We start from the raw sequence: 18,362 nt of genomic DNA, 5'->3' as shown, positions 1-18,362 counted from the left end.
AATCGCTGTAACCTTACTCTTTCTTTCACCTTTGCTTTTTACATATGTGCTTGTCAGAACTAACAGCAGAATCAGGACACACTAGTTTTATGTGTCTATTTGTGTCTCTCCTTCTGTATGTAGGCCAGAGTTGCAAAGATCATGCTGTTTCCCAGCTTTCCTGAACATCATAAAGCATGTTGTGTAAAACAAATGAAAGCCCTGCTGCATCAGCTCTGTTTGTGAAAGGTCCCATCACATTGCATTATGGGAGAGTTCCACAGACGCGCTGTCTGTCAGTCTATCAGTCAATCAGCCACCGTCTCCCTGTCCCCTGTAAGATGAGAAGCCTGTCTGCGCTGCCAGCCATTCAGCTTTCAGCAGGACCTATCATAACAAATCTGCCGTGTCTGTAAAGGCCTCTGATTGACAATTTGTCATGAGGGTTTGGTTGTTTGTTGAGTTTGCTAAGAGCATTACTGGAGAATTAGATGTAGGTTTGGATTATCTTGCGACCCATTTTCTGCCTTAAACTTTCTCAGTTTCTTCCTCCTCTTTGGTATAATGACTGTCTAGATCAATCTACTCGTGTGTGCCAGTGGATGTGTGTATGCATACAGCATTTTAGCAGCACAGGTCTAGAAAAGTGAAACAGAGCACTACCCATACACACAGGTTTTTAAAGTGTAATTAGTGTCTCCAGCCTCTTGTTTGTCATCACCGCCGTGCTGGGAGCCGGGTATTCAGTCAAATCAGCCTGGGGTGCATGCAGTGACCCGGGCCTAAACCTCCTCCATGGCCCACCCTGGGGCCCCTACAGGTAAATTGGACTCCTCTTCCCCTGGTGGTCCCTCTTTGTCCTCTCTCATCTGCCCGTTGCATCCCTCCTCCTTTCCCAAATTAATCCGTGAGAAAAAGGGAAAGATGTTGCAACAGAGACAGTAAAGAAACTACACAGGATTTTAGAAAGATATGTTTTCATGATCAGTTAACCAGTGTTATATCCAGGCACTGCATTGGTAAATCATTTGTTATTCCAAGTAAATCACAAAATCATCTAAATTCTAAGGCTGCAACTACTGTATATAACAATTTGCTCACAAAATTTTAAACTTATTTCTGTACAGTACAGTAATGTGAAAGTTTGAGAACAACAGACACAAAATTAATGTGTTGCATGACTCTAGTCTGACTGGAAAGGTATTTATTAGAGGGCAATATATATGTCATATGACATAAAAGGATCAGTTTGCTGAATATTTATTTTTATGTTAGTGTCCCAGTTTAGCCATCTTAGCTAATTTTCAACTGCTTCCCTTGCACAAGTGCAATGGCAGCTAAAAACTACTGCATAAGAACTTAAATTCTTTCAAACAAGGACGATAATACATACAACATGAAATGAAGCATGCTTCAGGTTATTTTGATAACTTATAGAGAATGGTCAGACACTTGATTGTGTTTTAACAAAGATTTTGGCATATTGAAATGCCAAACCAACACACCATGCTGGATTCACCACCAACAAAAAAAAATGGCATGGATTAATTATAATTTCCTAACCAACTCCCCAACAGAGTTTCAGCTTGAAAGAATTCCCCTTTCAATTTCCATTCACGTGCTGTACTTTGATCGATGTGAAACTTGATCTTGTAGATTGAACACATTCAAAGAACCGAACGACAGAACTCCCACGAACATCCTGCAAGCGTGAGAAAACTGCACCTATGATTTAATCAGCAGGCTTATGTGTCTTCTGCTGTCAGCCTATAGTGTAGCAACAGTTTACACATGATTACTTAGGGATGAAAAGGCTGGGCCTCATAAGTTTGTTTCCAGAAATAAGGTTAGTGGAAGTATTAGCTGCTGTATGATAACAGTTAAGCCTTAGATTTGAGGGTTACGATCAGAGAATTAATACAGCTAATGGAGAGTTACCAATAGCATATGACGGCAAATGTGTTTGTGTGTGTGTGTGTGTGTCTGTGTGTCTGTGTGTCTGTGTCTGTGTGTGAACATGATTTCATTGCCAGGAGGTCAGCACTCCACGTACACAGAGTTCTAATACAGCGACGAACTTTCTGCCCATTGTGGTGCTGTAAATGGTGTGGAACAAAGTGATGAGTAGACCGTTAGCTCCGCTGGTGGATCAGCTCTCCATGCTTCATTACCTGTGTGTGTGTGTGTATGTGTGTGCGTGTGTTTGTGCGGCACCTTGTTGTTTTTGGTTCACTCACATGCTTTCAGCCCCGGCAGTGGAGAGTGAAATCATCTTCGTCACCGGATTAGGGCCACCTAAGGTAACCACTTCTGGATGTTTTCCATGTTCTCGAACTAATATCAGATACGAACTTCATGGAAGAGAAGACTTTTTGACATTTATTGCGTCGTGAGCCTACTGATTTTTGGTATCGGTTAGTCATAGCTATTCAGATGAGAAGCAGTAATAACTTTTGCTCCTTGATAAAAACATTGGTTTGGGGATTGAACAAAATTCAAGAGGCCAATTTAATATGACTCATTTTTCATTAAATGGGTCAGAATTGGAAATGATAATGGTTTGGCTTTTGATTGAGTGAGCATGCAGGGCGTAGCGTTTGTCTTCTTTTGTCTGTCTCTCCGTTCTTTTGTCGGGTAACCCACAGTCATTCACTCAGAGCCTCTGTGTCCTGCTTATGCCTGTGTCCTCTGTCTCCTCTCCTGTCCTCTCTCTTTGGCATCCAGCCGCCGATGATGACGCAGGGAGAGCAGAGGAGAGAAGAAAGGAGAGAGGGGAGAGAGACACCAACACAGGGTAGTGTTAGCACTGAGTCAAGGGCTGAAAATACATTCATAAATATTTATATGAAAGATTACTTTTGGTAAGATTTTCAATGTAGTTATCAGAGTAAAAGTGCAGATATGTTTTGTTTTGCTACCGTAAAAATCTCCGGCAACAATAGACATTACTGCTTCATACTGCCCAGCCTGTGTGCTGTTACAGAGAAGCTGCTGCTGCTGCTGCTATAGACACATTGCAGCAGTTCTTAGCTCACCTTGGACCAATGAAGCCTCCTTTTTGCACTTATGAGCCATCGAAACTCACAAAGCACGTTTCCCGTGTCCCTTTCTTTGAGCCAGAACAGTACGAAGACTTGTTGGAGCCAGACACAAAGTCCTCACTTGATGCCTGACCCTCTGACCTAAGAGGAAAACACGAGGGTGGAGCTGGTGATAGAAGGGATAGTAGGGAGCGAGAAAGACACTGCATGGTACAGACCAGTGTCTGGCACACACACAAGGAATGTATGGGACAACGATGTATCCATAGAGGGAACAACTGAAGCCACTTGCTGGTTGCAAAACACCAGTTATGCCAGTTGGTCAGAACAGAAGTCCGTATTGAGGCGAGTGACGTTTTTCCCTTCTGTTAAGTGAATCACTCTAAGTGTGCAAGTGAGAGAGAAGGACGGAGACAAAATCTGTCAACAGGCGTCAGAGCTGTGCACAAATCACCGTTGCTTCCTGCTCAGACTCACCACCAACTATTCAGGATGCTCACAGGACCCAGTTGTCATAGTGACGGGGGGGAAGCGGGGAGCCTGCTCAGTGCGCCACCTGATCGTGAGTGTGTGCGAAAGAGAGAGAGAGAGGGAGAGAGGGAGAGGGAGAGGGAGAGAGGGAAGCTGGATAGCAGAGACGGAGAGTTGCGCAGGAGCGATGGGGGGACCGGCTTTTTGCTGTGATCAGTGTTTTCATCAGTAGACTTGTTCTTCAGCTGCTGTGTTGTGGGGATTGCAGACATTCTGCCACTCGCGCTCTCTTTCATACACACACACAAACTTGGATTCTCTGCCCGCACACACACACACACTCTCACACACACACACACACACACACACACACACACACACACACACACACACTGCTAATCTGTGTGTGCCGCTGTGGCAGTATGGCAAGATGCTGCTGCGGTGTGACAAGCGTGTCAGGTGTGTATGAGACGGGGATCCACGGGTGTTGATTCTCATGCACACTCTGACACACTCACGCTTTGTTTTGATGCCCGGTGCCTCTGACAGGCTGAGGGACACACAGCAGGCCTGGCCAGGAGCCCTCCATGCCATGGTAAATACCTCCGCACACAAACACAGCCTCTAGTTAGCCTCTTAAGCTAACCTGCACAGTCTCACAGATGATGCACCCCTTTGTTTGTTGTTGAAGCATGTGGAGTTTTGCTGCAAGGTAAAGATGCTTGTGCTTGCCTGAGTGAGTGTGTGTGACCATTAGTTGTTGACAGCAGCATGTTGACAGTGTTTGCCGGTTTGTGGCTGACTTGTGACATCTCTCTTTCCTTGCGAGGAGACGAAGATGTATTTTCGGTACTTGTAAAAGAGCTTGAGAGTGCGGTGAACTGCCTGATTGCAGACCTTGCCACCTTGATTAAGCTGGCGCACACAAGCTCTCTTCTCCCACCGCAGTCTGCCCGTGCATGTGTTTTTGAGAATGTGCGTGAATGTGTGTGTTGATGCTGCTCTCTGGCTCTCTACCACCCCTCTTCTCCTCCTGCTGGCTGTGTTCCCTCAGGCAGTGACTCTGCGTAAGCAAGAAGTGTGCGTATGTGTGTAATCTGCATTATCACACTGTCTTACACAGAGCAAAACAGTAACATCAGGATGTAATGAGGCAAAGGCTGACAGAGAGTGAAAAGGAGACTGTGATGGGAAAAAAAAAGGCCGTCGATGAAAGGACACCAACTCAGAGAATGAGTGAAAGCTGCAAGCTGATCAACGCCGCCTGACTGGCTGCTGTTTTGTAATGTTACATTATGCTGCTGGGAGGATCGAAACAGATGAGTTGAGAGCGAGTGCAGAGAAGTGCTGAGTTGTGAGGTCTTGATTCGACTGTTCAGTTTGCCTCAGTTTTCAGGCACAATGACATTATGTCTCCTCCTCTCTCTCTTTGCACTCTCTCTGTCACAGGTCGTGTCTCTCTTCCTCTGTGTCTCTCTCTGTCTGTATGCGAGCGAGAGAGAAGTGGCAGCAATTTCTGCTCCCTGCTCAAGGCACCTCAGTAATGACTCGGCTCCCAGCTCCTCTGGGTCTTCATTTTTGTTGCCTTCTCCCCTCTCCAGTTTTGCAGAGAAAAAAATAGTGGAACTTCACAGAAAATGGTGGTACTTGAATTATACAGTGTCCTCCAATTTTTAGGGGTGGCATGAACTCAATAGTGGCATGATGGTGTGGACAAGCACTTTCCTGAATTGATTGCTGTCCTCATTAATGATCAATACTGTATATGATTAAATATTTAAAGGTTATTGAAAGATTGCTGTAGCTGCTTTAAAGGAATGTTATGCAACTTTTTTACCTCAAAGTAACAGCTTCAGAATCATTTTGATGGTACAGTGTGCCAGTCTGCCCTTATATTGTTTCTGCACTACATAACACACATAATTCCAATTTCTACATAACGTTGTTTTATCCAGATCACGATCTTAATGACAGGAGTTGGTGATGTTCTTAGAGTTTGTCCTCAGGGGCCGCCAAAATCTGCTTTAGATAAAGTAAATTGTTGTATTTTGATTTATTTACCGGTTTAAGTGATCATGAAAATCTTTTTAAGAAGAGTGAACTCAGGCTGTAACTATTGAGTATGTACATTGTCGATCAATCAGCTGATCTATAGAATTGAAATTAAATTACATTCAAGAAAGTAGTTAAAAATGAATCACAGTTTGCTAACTCTCAAAGGGAATATCATGAAATGTCTTATTTTGTGCAACCAACAGTTAGAAACTCAAACACATTCAGCTTTCAATCACAGAAAAATCAAGAAGATTAAACTAGAGAATGTTTGGCCATTTTGCTTGAGAAATGACTGGAACAATTGATATTTAGATGGGTGCAGATTCATCTTCTGATGATCAACTAAGCAATTAATTGACTGGACACAATTTATTTTATTTTTTTCTGGAGGACATGAGGCCTGACTAAACTCCATGCTAACATATAGACCTGCTACCTACTAACTCCTACATTTAGTAGAAAGTAAAATGGTCTGTCTCGATGTCTGACAATAAACTACAGTCTTAATGTTTTTGACTGAAGGAGAACTCCTTGTTGATGAATTGGACTCACCATTCGTTAATTGATAGTGAACACTTTCAGTGTTTCTCTTGAGACTAAATGAAATAAACTTGGACCGTACCATGACACTCTGCAAGAGCTGCCGCCAGACGACTCAGTCCTTCTCATGTACATAATTTCTTAGTTTCTGTTTATTTCTGGTGTTTATGTACTTTGTTCACACAGTAGTTCACAGTAGCAGTGCAGTGAAGCAGTAAACTGAGGAAATTATCGCTGTACCAGAATATGTTTTGGCGTAGTGGAGCTGTCAGCATTGTCCCCACTGTGCTTTCAGACACAATACTGTGCTAAATAAAGGAATAAACACACAGTGGCAGTAGGTACACACTTAAAAACATTGGGTGCTGGCTGCCTTTGTGCAAACTGTTACCACTTCACCCGTGTCTTACTGCACTCTTTTACTCATTTTAACAACCCCTGCAGCGGTTTTATTGTGTACTTATGCTAATGTGTTAATCAAGTGTGCGATCAATAATTCATCACCTGCAGAGTGGTCGGTTGTTGGAACAACAGCCAGCCAGAGGCATCCTGTCTCCCCTTTGATGTCTTTATTTCTAGTTGTTCATTATGTGAGACAAGGCGAGTACCTGCCCAAGCCTTCTTTTTTCTTTCTCTGCATGTTCAGGCCTGCAGATATTAATATTTGATGGCTTTCACTTCATACCATAGCAGCCAGATGTCCAGACAGCGTGCACTCAGGACCGGGACACATCCACTGTGCTTTCTCTGAGGTTTTTAACCATTCTGTTATAGTCTGTCCTGGTTAAGAATCCACATGATGCTTGATGTCAGAACGGGCGCTTGGAGAGGTTTGTCAGCCTGTCTTCATGTGATCGTTAGTGAGGTAAAAGAATAAAAGTTGCTCTCAGATGATCTTGCCTGAAGGTAGAATAATAGTTGCGTCTGCATTGGAAGAGTTTCTCAACAGCAGCACTGTTTCGACAAATCACCTGCTTTTTTTTCCCCTCTCCCTCTCTGTGTCTCTCTCTTGACACTTGCCCCTCTCACAATCTTGTCTCTGCCCTTGTTTTTACAGGAAGAATGCAAGCAGATCATGGCAAGGCAGAAGTCTAACAGCCAGTCGGACTCACACGATGATGAGGTTTCTCCCCCACCACCCAACCCTGTCGTCAAGGCCCGGCGCCGCAGGGGAGGGGTCAGCGCCGAGGTCTACACTGAGGAGGATGCCGTCAGCTACGTTCGTAAGGTAAACTTAGGAAGATGGACAAAGTTATACCACACAGATATCTACAGACGCATGCAGTAAACACAGACAAACGTGATAACAATTCAAAGCCATTTCTTATTTTTTTGCGCAGTCAAAACCGCATATTAACCAACATCCAGTAAACAGCTTTTAAAATAATGTGCATAGATGATGGAAAGGAGGCTTATCCAACGCCTTTCTCTGTATGAGAAATACAAATACACTGGTGTAATCGAAAATCAATGGACATCAGGGTTTGTTGTTGTTTATTTGTTGGTCACAGAGCTGTTGTTCTCTTAATGACCATTTAAAAGCATGAATGTAAACACATTTCATCGGGACAAAGTGAGAGCTGGAGGGTGGGCGAGCTGTGAAAATTCATGACAGCGATTCACGACCAGACTCAGACACATCAGTGAATTTATTTGCTGCAAAATGAACAGTCTGTGAGTCAGCTGCTGAGCTGATGTTGAGCACAGATACTGAGACTCGACTCTGTGATAACAGACTGTGATAAACTCCCACTCTGTGTTTTGCAGGCTAAAAGCTGCATTGATGAATTGATTAATTAGTGAAAACGAAAGGACCCAAACACAAGACCCACACAGAGTCAGGCAGGCAAAGGAAAAAAACGAAGTAATGCAAAAACTAAGGACAAACTAGAAAACCACGAGGAACCAATCAGGGACACAGGGAACACACAAAGACCGGGGAACAGGCACAGGCGATGCATGGATGAAGAAACACGAACCAACTCTTTGAATTAGATTATTTTGAATATGTGGATGCGTCACTACATATTTTTCCTTGTCATCTCGCTGTCTTGCATAGTTCCCCTTCCTTAAATCTTTGCATACACATGCATATAAAAAATGTTGATAAGAAACCTGTTATATGTATACATGGAGAAGAAAGCAGCTTTCCTCGGCAGAACTGAAGCTGGAAAAAATTGTTTTTTCATAATCCCCAACCCTGATCAAGGAAACTGGGTTACTTGTGTACATGCTGTTTATGAAACCAGGCAATTTGCAGATAGCTGTGCAAAGAATGACTCTGCTCGACACAAAATTTGAGAGTAAATTAATTTTCGGCCTACATGTCTTGTTTGTGATACAATATGAGAGGCAATTCGGTTGAGAGGTGGGAGGGCGAGACGAGCTGAAATGATCTGTTTTATGAAGTAACTTTGTGTTTACGGCTCGTCAGCAGTGAGGTGGCTGTTAGTTATCTGTCATCTGTCATCATGCAACCTTTCGAAATTCAATGGAACCATGGGAAAAGGTGCTCTTTCGCCAGAAACCGTAACTCACCTTTACACACTTAAACAAACAAATACAGCACACACACACACACACACACACACGCACACACACGCACACACATACACACACACCCTAGTTGTTATATCATTACTGTGCTTGTTCAGTTGTAATTTAACTTGACACACAATAAATTGCTGGGTAATGACATAACTGCTTGAACCCCCATCACCACACTGCAATAGCATGGCCACTGGAGCATGCAGTGTGTGTGTGTGTGTGTGTGTGTGTGTGTGTGTGTGTGTGTGTGTCAGGTGTGTGTGTGTGTGTGTGTGTGTGTGTGTGTGTGTGTGTCAGGTGTGTGTGTGTGTGTGTGTCAGGTGTGTGCACACATGCCCACATACGGCTCTGAGGTCTCTCCTCTCTCTACGTTGCAGTCGTGTCATGGCAACAAGCCTGCCCCCATCTCAAGCCTCATTTTCCTCACTGTCCCTTGCTATCTCACGAAGTGACAAACACACACACACACACACACAAACATGTACACACACTATAGGTTCAATTAATGACTCAACAACTCTCGCAACTGCATCTGAAAAAGAAAATGAATTCATGTGTCTGCTCAACACAACACACCATCAGAGAAATTGAATTAGAACATGAATGCACATTATTGTCACTGTGAAAGAACATTTACACACACACACACACACACACACACACACACACACACACACTATCGGTTCAATTAATGACGCCACTGTGGAAATCAGCAGCTGTTTGACAGAACACAATCAATTAGCTAACCCTGCTCGTCTGATTAAAAGGAGCTTTGCTGTGAAGTGCTCTGAGTCTTAACAAATCATGAAGCCTGTCTGTCAGGCCTGGTGATCACATTAACAGAATGAATTGCAGGGCTGGCACCAGATTGACGGAAAGTCTCCTTACCTCTTTGACGATGGTGGGAACAAAGAGGGCATCGAGTCTTGAAAGGGTTTATTTAGGCATCACATGGGGAACTTTGGGATTTCTGTGGAGATATCCGAAGTTATATCATACTGCGTGTAATACTATTGGAAAAAAAAACAAACAAAAAATTACAATAAAGTAATACAGTGGTCCCCAACCTTGGGTACTTGTATCCCAGGGGCTACTTTGCACTTGCCAAGCGGAAAAGAATGAAGAGACGCTCAACTAATTTGCGTGTATACAGTACAGCTGTTTACTGAGTTAGCTGTAACACCAGAACACTTCACACTTCACTTCATTGTGAGTAAATAGTTTAGATGGATAGCTAATGATCTACTTGTTGTGTTTCAAGAAGCCATCCATCCAATCTTCTCCACACAGCGTCCACAGCAGAGCAGAAACACAGGCGATATTCAAGTTGACCTCAAGTTGTGAAGTTGGTTATATTGTACAATTGCACCTGTTTCCTTTGGGGAAAGTGAAAAATTATAGTTGACGGTTACAAATGCAAAATAACAACAAGGAGGCTCCGTTGTCTGGACCAGGTCGAACTACCATTTAACTTCACTGCATTGGAGACAGACTACCTCTGCTTTTACCTTTGACAAAAAGAGTCCTGGTTACTAATATTCTCTATGCAAATGCTTATCAGGGGAGAGGTCAGACTTTTAAAAAATTGGAAGAGTCCAATCGGTGCATCTCTCGTTTAAATGGTTATATATATGGCGCAAAGTAACTGATAAGTGGTCACAATTGTTAGCTCAATTGAACTAGCTAGAATTATGAAATGGTGACAAACCTAGAACTCATGGATGAATTGTTGAAATAGTTGGAAGTATAGAATAAATGGTCAGAAAAAAGTAGCAGATACAGTTGAAATAGTTGGTGAAAGTATTGGAAAACATTGTGAAATAGTTGAAGTTGTGGATAAAATATATATATATATTTTTTTAAATATCTATCATAAAACCTTTGAAAAATGGTGAAAAAGCTCAGAGTGGTTAATCATCCAGTTTAAACATTTCAGGTGGTTTGGACGAACAAAATTTGAGTAGCTCCCTCTAACTACTTCAAGGCAAAGCTGTTACATCATTAGAAATCCATCTTTTCCCATGTGGCTTTACCCCAACTATTTTTTTGAGTTGGCTGGAGCAGCTTATCCTAACATTACTGTGACAAGTAACTGTGGTGAGAACAGACTCTGAATCATAATTTTGAGTGATTCAGCCGAGCTCCCTGACATTTAATGATCCCTTCTGTTGACAGTACTGGAGCTGGATCTTGTGGAGGATGGTTAAGCGGCTGACCTGAAATCTGAGTTGGAGAATGAGTTCTATCGCAGAGGCTCGCTGGTTTCTTTCCAGGCCAGACCAGCCGCTCTCTGTCCACTGAGTAGTCAGACCCGAGCACTGCAGATAGATAAACATTTTGGTCCTTTTTTATTTGATATGTGATGTGGTCGTGTGGGTCCCTGCGTGCATGTCATGCACATTGCTGCGTGGTCGTCTTAATGTGGAGACATCTGTTGCTTTAACGTAATTACAGCCTACCCCCTCCTCTCCCCCTGCACCAGAGACAAAACACATACACACACATGCACAGTCCTCTCCTTATTTTTATTATTTTTATTTCTCTATTACGAAGTTTAGTCTAAATTACTCTCTCTCCCTCATTCTTTTTCTTACTGCCTTTCTTACTCGCTGGTAAAGCAGCTTAAGTTCTCTTCTAGGGTGCCTCCTTATAAATACAGACTTCTGTGGCTTTGTTGTGGCTACAGATTTTGCCATTCCCTACACACACACAAACACACACACACACACACCACAGAGTCAGGGACATGAAAATGCATGTTTTATGAATGAGTTCAGGCCTCTTGTGAATTTTTAAGGGCTGTGTGACATTTTGAGTGTAATCCCTGAACAGATGGGCTTTCCCAAAAATACACAGACACACGTGTTGGATATTCCTTTCAGAGTTTGCCAATACGCTGCTCTTTAATTACTCCATTTAGTCTGCTTTTGAAGTCAGGCCTATTATGTGTTTGTGCTGGTTTGTTTCATGTGTCCACCTGCACAATGTTGTTGCAGTCTGCTTGGCTGTAATACATTCATATTACTGCTTTGTCTACACAGGTGATCCCGAAGGACTACAAGACCATGACCGCCTTGGCCAAGGCCATCTCCAAGAACGTGCTATTTGCTCACCTAGATGACAATGAGAGAAGGTACGTTCTTTGATAGTTTTGCACATTTTGTCCAGTGTGATGCCAGCGATCCAAATGTGTGTGTGGACCACGAGCGCATGTTTGTAAGCTTGTTTCTGTTGAGTGTATTGCCCTCGTGGCCACTGTGTGCCAGTGTTGCCTGCTTTGGGAGCTGCGGAGACACCGGCGGAGCGAGGAGGAGGGGTGAACATGACAGATGTGGCAGCAAAGGGTGGGTAAGGGGGCAACTGGATGTGTCTGTGTGTGCATTATTGTGTTGTGTTGTTGGTTGTTATGGTAACTTGTGTGTATGTTAGTATCATGTTGTGCATTAAGATATGGGCGGTGGTGCTCAGAAATCAACGATTCTCCATAGTAGTCTTGGGGACGGAGGGATGCCAATTTCCCTCCTTTTTTCATCCCATCTGCTCAATTTCATTGTTCTTTCACATTCCTCCTCCCTCCATCCCTCCATCTGTCCCAGATCTGTAGTGATGACTCGGTCTGGCTCTGACAGGGGAGGGGGGGGGGTTGTTGTGGGAAAGGCTCTCAGGTGGCTGGCGATACCGCCCGCCAGCCGGAATAGTGTTTCATTGGCGAGGAGAATCCATTATGCCCCATGGAGAGGAAAACACCGGAGCTTTCCTGTTGGCTTAAGCCTCCACGGACCAAACCCAAAACACACTCTTTCCAGTCTTTCGTCAGCTGACAATTTACCGTGCACCCTTGGCACAGGCACGCAGGCCTCTGATTGCAAGTCAGTGCCTCTGAAGCAGCCCCGAGCAGAGTGCAACATGTGATGGATCTGGACAATCTTAAAAACTATGTACTTGGGTGGTTGATGTGGCAGATTGGAGTTACACCACGGAAATATTTGGCAGTGGACCTTAAACCATCGGTTTTAATGTACTCAAAGCCTCCTGGCATGCCAAACTATGTAATGGTGTTGTCGTCAGCCCTTATAACCATGCATAATGTAGAAGTTATTCGACTGGCTGTCTTGTTTGCTGTCTCGATACACACAACTAGCATCAAAGTTTGCCCTGTGCACACAGGAATTTGTTGTTGTGGGATTTGTGGGTTAAGATGAAACTAGCAGCACTGATGGCTCATAGCTAGTGAAAACCTTGTCTGATTGGCTGGATTGTGCAGGGACGTGGCAGTTAGTTGGCTTCACCTCTCTCGGTGACTCTTAGAGTCACCCTCACTCCCTTCTGTTCTTCCTCACTCTTGACTTCCAGCTGATGATACTCACTGGCTGGCTGGCTGGTGGCTCGGTCGCATTGCGGTTATGTTGCGGTCATTGTGCCTAGAGCCCCTACAGACAGAAGTGTATTGATGGTCAGCCAATGTGGTCTTTCAGCATTAATGAAAAACTGCACACAGCAACCAGCAGGCCTTTGCACATGGCTTTGTTGTTGAGAGTACACTATTGGTATGGTTTAGCACCAAACTTTGCTTGAGATGGCATGCCTGTCATTTCTGGGATTCAAAATGTTGTTCAATATCAGTAATCTTCTACGGTAGCGTATATCCCTGCTTTTACAGGCAACAAAACAGAAAATGAAGCCAAACTCAGCCTCAGAATAATCATTTCTGCGTGTTGATGCCTTCTGTTGTTGGCGTTGATAAAAGTCACGGTATGAAGTACATTTGCCTCTTTAGAGGTGCCAGAACTGCCAAGGATTGACGCACATCAACAGATGGCGTCTGACTGCCCTGACTGTCCTCTCTCCCTCTTAGTCTCTCACTGCTGCGTTTTTTTTCGATCTTCTCTCGTTTTGCAAACAGCTGGCCATTTGGGTAATCAGATGTTCTTGCACATGTGGTCTGAATAGGTGACAAGATAGTGACATTTGACCATTGCCTCTGATACGGACCTGTGATTTACATCAGGGTTACATGCATAAACTGCTCCTGACTAGTTTTTCTCAGCATTGGCAAATATTATTCCAATAAATGAATTGAAACATTCAATAAACGGCTTTTTTTAATTTTAAAAGCTATGTGTGAGATGGGACGAGAAACAAACAGAGGCCTGTGTGTGTGTGTGTGTGTGTCAAGGAAACATCTTGTGTGATTAGTCACTCGGCAGTTATGTAAGCTGAACACCACACGATTTGTTCCCCCATTTGCACGATATTATGCTATCATCCCCTTCAGTAATGAGCAAGATCGAAAACAATGAAGCCCTCTTTGTCTCTCGGCTCTCTCCAATGCAGTCTTTTATCCCTCATCACTTTTTTCTTTGTAGCCCTCCTTTTTCCTTGTTATCTTATCCCCTCTCACCCTGTCTTCAAAATCTACCTCATCCTCTTAAGTTACTTATCTTTACCAGGAATCCACTGGACTGTACTGGCTCTGGAAGCGGTGCATTTTTACTGAGCTTAATAACACACTGGTTGACAAGGCTGCTTTTTTCCCCCTGCCTTCCTTTTTTTTGCCTCTGCAGAAGTCATGTATTGTGCTGGCTTTTTGCACACCTGTGTTCAGTTTAACTTTAATCGATACTTATCAAAATCTTTCATTATCTGTATGTATCATGATTAATATCTACCAGTCTTAAACGCTGGACATATACATTTTGATTTAAAAATACATTTCTTTGCTGTTAGTAACCATATATCATACAGGTCCTTGGCTTGTTCTAAAATGGTATTTAATTCTGGACTACAAGGGTTGACCATGTGTGTGTTGATGGTTTTTGTGATATCACCACCTAACCCTTAAACCAGCCTCAAGTTAATTCATTATTTTAATTTATTTGTTTTTTCATTAACCACATGTTCGACAGGATAACTTCTGTGTTGATTTATCTTATTTTTTTCCCAGAATCACTAAACTGTGACATCTAAAATTGCAGGATTACATTGCCATCCCGGTTTACAGCTATCAATCTCTGCAAATTAGGCAATCGACCACTTTTTCATGTCTTGCCATGCAAGAAAGAAATGATCCAGGGGGTCATTTTAGGACAAGCAAAATATAACTTAAACTAAAACAGAGCCATGTAGCCTTCTGCTCTTTGATGATATCCTGTTTTGTAAAGGTTTGCTTCATTTGCTTCCATTGTCAAGAATGTAAAGGCATGTCATCAGCCCAAAATCTGGAATCTACCTTTAAACTTGATAACAGTAGTTGTGTTGGAGATTGAAAGAGTCAAATATGTGAAGAGAACAAGCCAATCAAAACCCTCTACTGGCACAAAAGGGAAGCTAACACACATGCATATAAGTTGACACACAAATACCACCGCCACTACAGAGGATGACAGGGGATTACATTATCATGAGAGATACACACATACGTGCACACAAACGCAGGCACACACACACGCAGGCACGCGCGTGCGCGCACACACACACACACACACACACACACACACCACATTCTCAAGTGTGCATGTCAGACTGTGTTCCCAGTGAGGCTGCTCCAGCTGGGAGCATGGAGTCTTTGATTAACACACCATTCCATATGTCAAACTTTATGGCCTTAAAGTTTCTGAGCTCCACCAGCCGTGTGTGTGTGTGTGTGTGTGTTAGTCAGTCCATCTTTCCCCAGCTGCCTGAAAGTGAAACCTTACCACATTTTGCCTTCCAGATTACAACCGAACTCTGTTTTTGTTATTAAAAAAGCTGTTTTGAAAGCCGAAGAGGTTGGAAGAACCAAGAGATCAAAGCAGATTACTTGTACTGATGGTCTTTAAAATATGTGTTATTCAGATTTATCACACATATGTAAAGCACAGTATACATTATATGTTGGCCATGGTTTGTTAGGAATACACACTATAGAGAGTATCTCTGTTTACAGTATCTCTTTGACCTTGGCTGGTCTCTAAGTTGACGTCTGAATCTCTGGCATGGTGTTACTCCCGGCGGGCCTCTGGATTGACCCTTCTATTTGCCGCCCATTAGCTGCCATAATGACCTCATTATGATATGCCCTGACAAATAGACTCGCAAGCACACAAGATAAGCTGGGAACAGGTGTTTGATTTCACATTGTGCTGAGCCTGCTTTGCTAACACCCAACTCAGCTTGCAACCACCTGTCTCAATACTGTAACCCTACTGTAGTTGTTATCATATCGACTGAAACTGTTATCTCGTCTCACCATCTGGATGTCTGATTATTCTGTTTTGATTTCAGCTCAGATGATAGTTTCCAGATTGATAAGAAAATGTCGGGATGGATAACAGAAAGAATAAGGTCAGCTGCTTTGTGCAAATTTGGCTATCGGGCCTCTGCCCAATTGTCAAGTTTACAGGCTGGAGCACATCAACTGTTTGTCCAGGTGCACCCTCAGCTGAGATTTGCCAGCCTAATCTCCCCAACCACTTCCCCCTGTTAAACGCCAATTGAGAGTCATTCGTTTAGTACGTTCAACAGAAGCGCTATCGCCTGTTTAAACACACATTCTTTCAGTTCCGACAGTAAAAGTGTTTCTTATCTACCTTCCCACAAAAGTGATATGAAATGAGACTTCTGATAGCAGCGAGTGTGTTAATGTTGGCCTGTTTTTTGATTGTTTTTATGAACACCTGGATAAATGACCTTGATGATCTCTGACTTTGTTGATACGTGAGCACAAAGATGGAGAGAAGGTATAGAAGGGATGGACACAAGAGCAATTCTTTGAAGTCGAATTTCGAGAGGGATTAATGACAAGAAAAGGCCTCTGGGAAATCTGTCAGTGTAACACAAACAAAACACACACAAATAGATACACATATAAACACTCTCCTGTCCGCCTGCATTACACTAATGCCCCTACACCACAAAATACTCTCCTGGGGACAGTACACACTCGAGAAGCCCTGCTCTCTGTATAACCACATAAATAGTCTGGCAGACATGTGGAAACCCTGTTTATCCCATTCCTTGAGCTGTCTTGGCAGAGTTTCCAATATTCTAAAATAACATTGCCATCTGGTAACAGGAGTTGTTAAATCTTGTCAGGTCAGGACCCAGCTGTAAATAATGCAAATACGGTGCTTTATCTTTGATATCTAGAGAGGCAGAAAGTACTAATAACGATTTTATAAGACTCGCGATCAATACATCAATCAAAATGTTGTGTTCAAAAAGAAAGATACAATGGGGGGAAGGATTGTAAAGAGGTGGCGCTTACCTCATCCTGCCTGCTTAAATCCTCTAATTAACAAGCAGAGTAATGAGTTGATGAAGTGACCGATTAGTTGACCTCTGACCCCTGAACCCTGACCTCTGCACCTTCCCCACTAGTCTCTGCCGACGGACAGGGAACATCTTTAGTGTACTGTGTGTGTGTGTGTGTGTGTGTGTGTGTGTGTGTGTGTGTGTGTGTGCATGCGTGTTTGAAGAGGTGCAAAAACAATGATAAATAAATCAGTGAGAGACAGAAAACTAAATAAACAAACAATAGTGAAGATACTGAAGCTGCCCGGGAGAGAGGCGTCCCGTCTCATGTTCCAGCGGAAGTTTATTTAAGGGCCTGTGTGAAGGGGACAGAACAACAAAGAGGATGCAACGTGAGATAGTGTGCTGTGTGTAGGCGTATCAGATGAGCACAGCTCTCATCATTTTATCTGATAGCTCGCTCATTTGAATCAGGCTCCAATAGATTCGGAACTTGAGCTCCGTGCTCCGGTGAATGGGTTCATTTTTGAAAACACAGAGCATGCTGCAGCTCAAAATGAACAGTACGGGCAGAAATTTTGGTTTGACGAGAATGCACCGATAAAGCCGCACACTGATTGCAACTCCATCATGTTCTACATCTAGTGACACTCAGAGTGTGTTGTTACCACACAGCAGCCCCTAGGGGGTGTTTTTGCCACACACAGATGACACAGCATTAACTTTCTCTGGAGTCGTTGCTTCTGCCCGTCAGAAACATTAGTCTTTGTACTGCAAATACAAACAAGCACGTCAAATGTTATTGTGCACCTGTTGGCATATTTGCTCGCACACTTGCTTTTAGTGACCCCCTGCCTGCAGACTGTCCTTCCTGGCAGGGGAAGCAGGACGTAGTAGCTGAATGGCAGTGGACGGCTCTTTGTCTCTCTTTCTTGTGACATTGGAATGACTACTGAAGAAGTATCTTGTAGTCTCCATAGTGTGCATGTGTTGTTGGCTTTTCTCGTCATTGACAGGTTCCTGTGTTCAGGTGGAAGACTGGTGAGGATGTTTGCATCTGTAGGGTTTGTATTTTACGGCGGGCTATGCAGTGACAGCACGAACAAATTAGCAGCTCTCTGTTGTGTGTTGTTCGGTCTGTTTGTTTGCGTGTGTGTTTGCATTTCCTGTCTTTCTGATTCCCTCATTGACTGTCTGTGTGTTCTCATTCCCATTCTTCCTGAGAGCCCGGTGGTCCTCTTTCCCCCCTTTTCACAATCCACAACTTTCTCTCACTTTTTCTCTTCCGGTCCTTCTCCCTCTCTCAGTCATGCAGGCTCATTCACATCTACATCCACGCTCACATCCAGTCCCTCCCCCACAGTCATGTGTAGTCTTCTCTCTCTGTCCCCCTGCATGGCTTTGTGCTGCTGCCACAATGCCAGGGGCCAGGCGATGAGGTCACTCTCCACAGGAGAGCTGCAGGCCTGACTGAACCTCGACCATCCCCACCACCAT

At 43.5% G+C, this 18,362-nt stretch overlaps 1 protein-coding gene across 4 annotated transcripts in view; it reads left to right on the top strand.

Moving 5' to 3' along the window:
• The window catches only part of prkar1b (protein kinase, cAMP-dependent, regulatory, type I, beta), a 67,530-nt gene that overhangs the window by 8,173 nt on the left and 40,995 nt on the right, over positions 1-18,362 (top strand). For 2 of the 4 annotated variants that reach the window (XM_037089984.1, XM_037089986.1), the window contains 2 exons: positions 7,144-7,314; positions 11,675-11,766. In XM_037089984.1, coding sequence (XP_036945879.1) covers positions 7,144-7,314; positions 11,675-11,766 — 263 coding nt within the window. Of the gene's footprint in view, positions 1-3,672; positions 4,087-7,143; positions 7,315-11,674; positions 11,767-18,362 lie in introns of those variants that run through there. The other 2 variants (XM_037089988.1, XM_037089987.1) reach the window with 2 other exon arrangements.

This window comes from Acanthopagrus latus, chromosome 23 (assembly GCF_904848185.1).
Source record: "Acanthopagrus latus isolate v.2019 chromosome 23, fAcaLat1.1, whole genome shotgun sequence".
Taxonomy (NCBI): Eukaryota; Metazoa; Chordata; class Actinopteri; order Spariformes; family Sparidae; genus Acanthopagrus; species Acanthopagrus latus.
The sequence above is the reverse complement of the archived record's forward strand: the minus strand, read 5'-3'. Positions and strand labels throughout refer to the sequence as shown.